The following is a 10770-nucleotide window of genomic DNA, read 5'->3' as shown; positions in this document are numbered from 1 at the left end:
TAGCCAATTAGCCAATTAGCCAATGCTGGAAACAAGTTTAATGTATAACTACAGGGAAATAAATATTTTTGATGACTTCACCATTTAAAAATCATTACTTCAGGCAATTATGAGGTGCTTTGGAAGTTGTTCAAACACACATCCTTTAAGTTCACTAGGATACATTACATTTTAAAATACATAGATACAACTGAACATAACAAGAAGCTATGGAAACATGAAGTTGCAGAAAAATAGTACAATGGGTAAATTTGTTTTAAATTCTCTTTAATTATGTTTTCATAAAAGAAATTTTAAGTACAGTAAGCAAATGGAGCTTTTTATTCATATGCTGAAATACCATAAGCTAATCATGTAGCTTGATATGAAAAAACTTAAAATATTTATCAGTATCTCTGAATATCTCTTGTAATTTCAAAAAGAATCATAACACTCAGTCAAAACTTAAATTTCATAAGAATTTTTATAATAGGCCTTGACATTTTACTCTGCTTAGGCAAAATAAATTGTAAAATCAAGCAAAAAAAAAAAACATAGCAATCCATCTATTCCTAGAACACTTTCGTAATTATGTTTGTCTGCCCTAAAAACAAAACAAAGCAAAAATATTTTGAGAATCCACTAAGTTACTCCCTTGGCATCTTATCTGAACTATTCTAAGACTCTGTCCTGAACTTTCCCAAAAACTTCACATTAATGAAAGTTTTTAATTTAGATAAAGCACTTTAACTCAACAGGCTGAGAGAAAATTTAGGGTCTAGAAAAGAATGTAGCCCTAGCTGGTTTGGCTCAATGGATAGAGCGTCGGCCTGCGGAATTAAAGTTCCCGGGTTCGATTCCGGCCAAGGGCATGTACCTTGGTTGCGGGCACATCCCCAGTAGGACGTGTGCAGGAGGAAGCTGATCGATGTTTCTCTCCCATCGATGTTTCTAGCTCTCTATCCCTCTCCCTTCCTCTCTGTAAAAAAATCAATAAAATATATTTTTAAAAGAAGAAAAGAAATGTAGTACATGCATCAGTGAGTCTTAGAGTCAACCTTACTTTCTTTATCTGGAAAGAGATGAGAAGCTTTTACAACTTGTCAAATTTTGGCATTTTATATTAGTGATTTAATTTCACTATATCTGACTGTAACAAAAGCAGCTTTAGAATAAAGGAAAGTTTAAGTTTAAAGAATGCATTAAACAATAACAAAAAACAAGTATACTGGGAGCAAAATATCTCCCAACAACTACATAATTAAAGAAAACAAGTAAAGGATTACTTTAAAAACTACTTGCAATATAAAAGAAGTTAATGCTTTTTTTAAGTGAAGCATACCCATCTTGTTAGAGCAGTTCTATGAAGCATCCTTCCAGTGCATTACACTTATACATGTTCATGGAAAATATCTTCAGCCTTTTTTCTAACAGAATTTATAAGAAACAATTTCACAATCAGCCTAATAACACATGAGCCTTCTTCAAATAAATCTTTTTTTATTAGCAGAGATATCTTTTGTGGACAAAGTTCTTATTATAAAGAATACTGGTCTAGCAGCAGTCAGAAAACCTAGATAGTAAAAGCCTAACTCCATCAATTATTATCAATTTGACCTAAAATACCACAACCTAAGGGCAAAGATACTTTTATTGAATATTATATTTCTTATATACCAGACACTTTATACCTTTAAACCAGGGTTTCTCAACCACAGCAATATTGGCAATTTGGGCCAGATAAAATTCTTTGTTGTGGGAGAGACTGTTCTGTGCATTGTAAGATGTTGAGCAGCATCCCTGGCCTCTAACTGATGCCAACCATTAGCATCACCTTCTCAACACACCCACCTCCCAGCTATGGCCACCAAAAATGTCTGGACATTGACAAATGCCCAGACAAGGTGGAAGGGGGTGATCACCCCTAGTTTCCAATTTCTGAAAACATCTATTCTACACTTCCAATAAGCCTAGAAATCCACCCCACATATTAAGGATTTTTACCACAGTCCTTAGAGACCTGGAAACTAGGGTTCAGTAAGGCTTAGTGTAGCTTTTATTACACAACTGATAAAGTGATTAAGCAAGGATTTAAGCTAGACTTTAGGTCGGACTGATTCCCAAATCTATTCTTCCACCCCACTATACTGCCTTTCTAAGCGCATTGCCTCATCTACAAAATTAGGATAATATTTATCATGCTGAACTAGGGGTTAGAGATAATATATGTGTAAATTCTATTAACCTAAAGGAAGTAACACATCAAGAATTTGGTTAACAGATCATCATGAAATACAGTGGTTCACAAAGTGTGATCCCCAGCCACCAGCATCAGCATCACTTGTGAACTTGTTAGAAATAAATTCTCAGGCCCCAACCCAGACCTAATAAATCACAAACTCTGGAGGTGGCACAAGTAATCTATGGTTTAACAAGCTCTCCAGGTTATTCTGATACTCCTAAAGTTTGAGAACTACAGATGTAACAGAATCAGAAAAGTACTGCACCAAGTGCCCCCAAACCCTGCATCCTTCTTTGCACTCAATCTTCTACCAGCTTTTAACAAATTACTGATTCTACTAGAGCTACAATCCCTATACTATAAAAGAAAAGAGGAAAGAAAGTAATGCTTACCCTATTTCTTAGGTTGCCTCTTTTTTCCTTTGCCAAATCAAACAAGCTGATAACCAGCTTTTAAGAAAAGGCATTGTTGTCCTGGCCAGGTAGCTCAGTTGTTTAAAGCATCATCTAGATATGCCAAGGTTGCAGGTTTGATCCCGTCAGGGGACATACAAGAGTCAACCAATGGATGCTTGAATGAGTAAAACAACAAACTGATGTCTCTCTCTCAATCTACCCAAATAAATAAATAGGCTTTGTTGATTAAAAAAAAAACCTAAACAAATATAAGACAGGGTACATGCTAGCTAAGTCTGCTACATCAATTAAAAAGAAAAATATCCGCCCAGCTGATGTGGTTCAGTGGATTGAGTGTCGTCCCATGGACCAAGAGGTCCCAGGTTCGATTCCCAGTCAGGGCAAGTGTCCAGGTTGTGGACTTGATCCCCAGTGGGGGGCATGCAGGAGGCAGCCAATGGATGTGTCTCTGTCATCCATGTTTCTATCTCTCTCGCCCGCTCTATCTAAAAATCAATAAAAACATATTAAAAAAAGAAAAAAGGAAAAAGATCCTTCTGGCTCAAATCCTCATTTTTCATGTTTCTAAATTCCCGGGTTCAATTCCGGTCAAGGGCATGTACCTTGGTTGCGGTCACATCCCCAGTTGGGGGTGTGCAGGAGGCAGCTGATCGATGTTTCTCTCTCATCGATGTTTCTAACTCTCTATCCCAGTCCCTTCCTCTCTGTGAATTATCAATAAAATATATTTTAAAAAATAATAATTAAATAAAAATGTTAAATTTCATAACACAGATAAATTAAGCCTGGCAAAGCACTGTTTTCACTTTACTAAAACAAACAACAACAACCAAAAAAAAAAAAAACAGGAAAGACTCAGAGTAATTTATAAATATGCATTTGAAAAATAAATACCTAAAAATCCAGCTTAGTAATATCCCCCAAATTTCATTTAAAAGTAGAAAAAGTTTTCAGTTCTATTTAATCCCTAATCAGTTCAGAGTAATCAGAACACTCAAAGATTCTCACTTATTCATGAGAACAAAATCATTTTAAATAGAAAAAAATTGCATACATTTTAAAGCAATTGTTTGCATCTTTGAATATGCATGCTATATTTATAAATAATTTTAAGAATACATCTGATTTGAATACTTAATTCAAATCACAATGCATTTCCTAAAATCTTAAATAATTGCATCCTTTAAAAGATCAGAAATATTAAACATATAAAAGTAGCAGAATGAGAGAACCTTATTGTATTTTAGCCTGAAAATTTACAAAAATCAATAAAGTTCAAAACTATTCTGAAGGGCTTTCAAAATACTAAATCAACTTTAAGTTTTGGATAGTGATTTAAAGCAAAACATCGGTCCATGTAGCATTAAAGAGAGACACAAAGTGAGAAAGTGTTTTAGACAACTCAATTTTCCTATAAGATGTCAAAATGCACAGTTCAATTCTACAACCTAGATTTGGACCAAAATATAGCCAGTTTTTACAACACATAAAATGTTAAAAATCACATAATCAGATAGTTAAATATATAATTAGTCAGGGCACCAATCATTTTGCAATGCCAAACAAATAAGCAAAATAACCCTGATAATCAAGTGCTTCATATTGAGGTACTGTGATACAGCTGGGAGACCAGAATAGGCAAAGGGGAGAAAAAAATTATTATTTTTTTAAATATATTTTATTGATTTTTTACAGAGAGGAAGGGAGAGGGATAGAGAGTTAGAAACATCAATGAGAGAGAAACATCGATCAGCTGCCTCCTGCACACCCCCTACTGGGGATGTGCCTGCAACCAAGGTACATGCCCTTGACCGGAATTGAACCCGGGACCCTTCAGTCCGCAGGCCGACGCTCTATCCACTGAGCCAAACCGGTTAGGGCAGAAAAAATTATTTTTATGGATACCATAATAGTCTTTACTACGCAGATCTCAAGCTTATTCAATCTTCTCCATACCTGGTAAGAATAAATGAAGGAAAAAAATCCTTTAGCTCTTTCTTCCAATTTCTAGGGCCTAAAATTATATTGAGACTCTTGACTAAATGTGAAAATGGGACACAATAATACAATAGTTTAAAACTAAATTTAAATTCCTATGCTGTATTAATGCACTGCCAGATTAAGTGTAAACTGTATTGTAATAAATGTAACTGGCATTCAAAGTTGCAGAACTCCCCCAAAATCTGAACTTAAAAAGAAATGCTAAGAAATATACCTTTTCTGCCTTTTCTGATAAACAGTTTAGATAACTCTTGTATCATGTTTTCTTTCATTTGAGGCAGAGATTACTCTTTGTGAATAAAAATATACTTTAACTGATCTATCTTTTACACTAAAAAAAATTTAATATCATAACATTTTTATCCTAAAACTTCCACTTTAGTGTGCCAGCAAATACTTTTTGATTAGCATAATTAACTTGTTTGGTCAATAGTATGAGTAAGCAGAGATTTATATTCTATTTATGATGAAACAGCAAAATTACAGACATGTTACATATATATACACATATATTCAAAGCTCCTAACGGAATATTCCCTATTTTAAAAAATATTCAGAGCTTGAATCAATTAATATTCTAACATATCCAAAACAGAGGAAATTCAATTATGATCACTACTCCTCCCATTAGTGAAAATACAAATAATTTCTAATATATGGATAATCTGAAATTATAATTTTGAAGAGAAGCAGATATCAATTAAGTACTTACAATGTGGCCGGTACAATGCTAAGTGAATTACTTGCATTATCTCATTTATTACTGAAGAAAAACTTTATGTGACTAGCTACCATCATCCCTATTTTACAGATTAAGAGGCTTAAGTAACCTACTCATAGTCATCCAGACACTAAGGGACAGAGCCAGGATTCCAACACAAGGCAGGCTGGCTCCAGAGTGTATACTGCCACCATAAAATCTAAAATGAAACAATGTACACATAATGTGTAAATAAAACCACTACTCAATGTTTTAATGTAATTTAAAATAGATTTAACCTTATTTAAAAATTCTAAAACAGTATCTACCAAGGTAATCTCTTCTTTAAAGAGAAAATAAGTTTTTAAGAAATATTATGGTAATTTGTTAACTGTATTTATTTACCTGTATATACAGAATATTCACACACTTAAAAATTAGATACACTGTCCATATAGATTCACTCTACATATTTTTGGACAGTGAATCTAACTTGTAAGTGTTTGAAAATTCTGTGTACAAGTTAAGTATTTATTCTTTTGCTGACAGGTTCAGCCATCTGTCAATATTCTCAACACCAAGCGTAATCCTAGTAATCTGAAGATGCCCACCCATTTCTTAACTGCCAACTGTTGCAAATGAAGAGTATCTGCCTTAACTATACTGGAATTAAATTAAGACTTCCCATCCAAAATTATCTCACCCCCTAAATTATGTTTATTCTTTTTATATTAATATTTTTCCAACAACCTTATTTTTATTCTTGTGCAAATTATATTAAAAGAACCAACTTGCTAATATCTGTAACCAATGAAAATTTTTCAAAAAATTAGGGGATAAACAGTCAAATCCAATACACTAATTTCACCTTTCCTGACAAATCAAAGCATTTTACATTAGTAAGTGCATATATTCAATACTTCCAAAGAGACTTATAATTCACAGACCAAAATACTTTTGACCATCTAGCAAAGATGGCATGTGGCTGCATATGGCTTATATGAAAGAATTATGATATCAATTTACTCAATAAATCCTTACCAACTTAAGTCTAACCTCAACATTACTGATATCCTTGATAGCAACTGCACTAATTTCAAAACTAACAGATAAAAAGCAACTGTAAAACAGAACTAGGTATTTACTAAAATCATTACTGACCCCAATCTCACAAGGTGATACAAATGTCTTAAATCACCATCCTTAGAACAAATCCTAACACCTCCCTTAATGAATTCAGTCCACAAAAGAATTCTATGACTATACTTAAAATCAAGTTTATCTAAGAAGGGGGTTGGGGGAAGAGAAAGAATAAGAATGAGGGTTCTATGAAATAGAAAAATTCAGAACTAATGGAGTCTTAAAAAAACAAACAAACATGATACCAAATAAATTTCTTATACTACATTAATAACATATATTCTGGAAGCTAAATCCTTATAGTACAGCCAAGACCTAATATTTCAAATAAGTAAAAAACTGTTATATGCCTACACACTTCTAAATCTCTCTTTACAAACTCCAATTTCACATATAATATTAATATAAAAACATTTCCCATACTTTTGTCTTACTAAAAAGGCTGAGGTAAAAATTTAAAAATAGAATGTTTACTGAGTGTCAATTAACGTTGAAACTTTGTGAATTGATTTTCCCATAATAAATACTCCTCCATCAAAAGTCACTGAAATGATTAATTCTTAAGGGCCTTAAAAATTACTTAAAAGTATTAAGCTATCACCAAATGAAAAACAGCAAATGGGGCAAATCTCAAAATAAGAACCCTTGAAAGAAAGAATTGAAGACTTCACTTCCAAAAAGCAAGGAATTTTGCAACATTAAGAGGTTAGTACATTATGTGTGGTTATTAGGAAAAAGTAGGTAAATTACTCCACACAAAAAATTAAAATAATATCCCCAGCTACCATTCTCATGTTGTTAAAATTCTTAAAGGTAATACACACAAATGCATCTTTCTCTACTATCTTTGGAAAACTGAATTTAAAATTAAGGTGGTTATATCTCACCATATTTTATCATAGTATTCCTTTAGCATTTTAGTATATCATAAACAATGTTAAGCTGCACTGATGACAACTACTGTGCAAATATTTACAGTAGACAGCAATAAAATTCCTTTTTCCTTATATTGAATCATATAAACTGTAAGTTACTCAATCCTTTGAGATGCACTTTATTCTTAAATAATCTATATGAAATAAAGTTTGTCAATTATCACATAGCAATTAGGTGGCCCACTTATGTTGTTTAGGAAAGAAATACAACTTGATACATAACAGTGTAAAATAAAAGTTGTGAGTAGAATCTTAAAAAAAAAACAACTCACAATACGGTCATTTTAGTAATCACTAATCTTAAGAGATAATACAGCTAATTTCAATAGCTACTGTACTCTCTACAAGTTAAAAATATTTCCTATGAAGGTTACTATTTGAAAAGACACAAACTTATCAAACAATGAAAATACCAGAAGCCTCAAGTTTTCATGAAATCTAAAGAGATTAAATAGTTTATAGAGTCATGTTCAGCACTACTTTCCAGACTAACATTAAGAATAAAACCCTGCCAACAAATTATTTTTAGAATAATTCAATTTTGCAAAAATCTTTTACAATTATGGTCTTCAATTTTTCTTTGAGAAATCACTTCATTGTTAATCTTTATCAACTAAAATACTCCAATTGCTACTTTCATAAAAGAATTTAACTTTCAACTGGCTAGCTGTTGAAACAGATCCTACAATCTGCCAGAGAAAAGCTTCAATGGCCATTTTAATTCCCACCCCCCCACAATAAACACAAAACACTAAAGTGAAACCAAGCAAACCAAAGTTTTTGTATATCAAAATTATTGGAAGTGGAACTATCCAAAAAAAGCCCTTCACTGACTTTTTCCTAAGTAATTTTTTTCATATCAACATTTGGCTCAATAAAACCACAACTCTAGAAATTAAATGTTATTAGTCATTTGATGCAATATTTGATACTGCTTTCTATGCATTCCATAACTAAATATACAGTTTTAGAGAAAGTTTTAGAGAAAATTTCACACATATAGGCACACATGCTCTGAAATGAAAGGAGAAATAGCCAACCACCTCACCACTCACATATAAATACCGGGTAGAATAATTTTAGTTTTATAATCCTAATAATTTTAAATCAAAGTATAAATAGCATAAACGAACTTTGTGTACCAAAAGGCATTCTATAAGTTTTTTTGAATGGGCTTTTTTTAAAAGTTAAACAAACATTTAATTAATTTGTTCTTATATATCTAGATGACTGTCAATGACACACACATTTGAAATGTTACAAATCAGAAGAGTTTTCCTACAACTAATTATTTCTAGGCAAGTGGGTCAAATTCAGCCTTAATGAAGTTCTTCAATTAATGCAACCTCCAAAATTCCAATTATCTTTTCAATATTATTTTTAACTTAGAAAACAACATTTTGAGTGTTGTAACGCTATTTTTTTCAAGAACTTTCATCATTTCAAAACAAAACTTGGGCAAAATTAGCTGTGCACATTTATGTGAAACTACATATCCAAAGGAATATAACTTCTTCAAATATAAAATGTTTTCTTTAAAAAAAAACCTTCCCCATAATATTTAGCAGGACATATACACGTTAGTGTCATTCTACCTTAAAGCAAAATGTTTACTGACATTTGCTAAAATCATTTTTACTAAGAATACTCTATTAGCACATAAGCAATTACATAATTTTAACTAACTACTGTCCACTGCTACAATTCACACCACCAAATTTTTGGCCTTAATCGAATGTTTCAGTCACCTCAAACCAATAACTTAATTCTGTTTTCTCATGCCTTATACACTGGCCTATCAGTAACTCTCAATCCCTGTGATACTTTCCATTCTAAAAAAAAAAAAAAAGGAGGGGCTCTATCCCCATCCTTGATCAAAACCAGTTTGTTATATCTGAAACTGCAAAGATTACTGCCTTTTGATAACCACTATCTGTTCTAAGTACAAAGGCTTAACTTTTAGACAATCAAAACTATACACTACACCGTTAAAATTTCTTGGGCTTCTGTCTTATTCAACAAGCTGACTCAGTAAATTTAACACTGAAAAAAGCTAACATACCTACCATCTGAAGCAGGAGAAATCCACTCTCACCAGCATTTCTGGTTATTAGCTGGTAAATTATACTTGACATCCTACACGAGTCAGGGTAAATTTAAGGGATTCAGAAAGATGTCAGAGGGCCTGAAACCTAAATAAGGTTGAGTAGCAATTCTGGCATCACCATACTTAAATTTCAAGTGAGAACTTAAGTTTAATCTTTGCAATCACCATTTGCTACACACAATCCCTTGAACCTACACATTATTATCTGGGATCAAAAACCACTCAATCTCCATTCTATTAGGTGTAACAAGAGCACTGAATATAAAATGCTACTTGAACTGCAAATTTCATGCTCTATCCTACATCACCCCATCAGGAGAGAAAAGGCAAATTTAACAAAGATCTAGGAAGAGCACCTTATGAGGTATATTATGGCACTATTCACCTCAAAGGACAAAACTTCTACATGCAGGTCAAAGTTGCCATTAACTTAGCTTAAACATGCAAACCCCACTTTTGCCCTCCCATGAGCACCATATAGACTGCAAATGATTCTGCTTCTAAAATTATGCAAATCAGCTCACAGCTCACATTTTTTCAAAAGAATCTATCAAGGCAACCCAGGAAACTAAGCACAATCACTGCAAGATTCTGATGCAATATGCGTACGTGCAACACTAATTTTCATCTTAATCTGGTCTTATACCCTTGATCTGGGGCCTCCAGCCAAGATTTAATCGAAACATGCTCGACCTCAAAGCGCCTACTTTTCTGTTCATTTCGTGGACCGGCTCCCCAAGCTCCCTCCTCCCTAAGAGCGCGCTGTATTCTGCATTAACGGACAATAGCCTTTAGGGAAGAGACCCCGTAGATATATAGACCGAGAAACCAACCGGTGCCTTGACACTTGCAACCAGGCAAGCGTCCCGTCTAGCCGAAAGCATCCCCAGGTTGAATGCATTCAAAAGAGACACAATATATATATATATACATTTAAAAAAAATCTAGAAATTCGACCGGGGTTCAGTGCAATAGTCACCCCAACTATGGCAATGTCTCGCCTCCGTCTACTCCCACGTTCTAAAGGGAGAGAGGGTGACAGAAAGGCACAGGGGAGCCGCCGCAGAAATGGATACAGGTCAAGTCTAAGTCGAATCCATCCTCTTGGTATCTCCTTTTGTTTCTGCTAACGATCTCCTTGATGATGGCTGTCATGTCTGGGAGCCGGTGGCTGAAGAAGAAGGAGGAGAGAGACGGCAGGAGCGGCTGGTGGCGAGGCTTCTTCTGCAGGATGGAAATGGCTTTGGACT

The 10770-nt window shown here is 33.6% G+C and overlaps 1 protein-coding gene across 3 annotated transcripts in view; it reads right to left on the bottom strand.

Annotated features, from left to right (window-relative positions):
* PTEN (phosphatase and tensin homolog) overlaps positions 1-10764 on the bottom strand; it is an 82531-nt gene extending 71767 nt beyond the window's left edge. The window contains exons 1-2 of one of the 3 annotated variants that reach the window (XM_014547468.1): positions 5473-5572; positions 4546-4593 (exon numbers count right to left, since the gene is read on the bottom strand). Coding sequence is in view for 2 of the 3 variants with exons in the window: in XM_005875936.2 (XP_005875998.1) it covers positions 10597-10675 (79 nt within the window). In the remaining variant the exon portion in view is untranslated. Of the gene's footprint in view, positions 1-4545; positions 4594-5472; positions 5573-10596 lie in introns of those variants that run through there. The other 2 variants (XM_005875936.2, XM_005875937.2) reach the window with 2 other exon arrangements.
* Positions 10765-10770: the final 6 nt, after the last annotated feature.

Source organism: Myotis brandtii, unplaced genomic scaffold (genome assembly GCF_000412655.1).
Source record: "Myotis brandtii unplaced genomic scaffold, ASM41265v1 scaffold475, whole genome shotgun sequence".
In the NCBI taxonomy this organism is placed as follows: Eukaryota; Metazoa; Chordata; class Mammalia; order Chiroptera; family Vespertilionidae; genus Myotis; species Myotis brandtii.
This window is presented reverse-complemented; position numbering and strand designations above follow the sequence as displayed.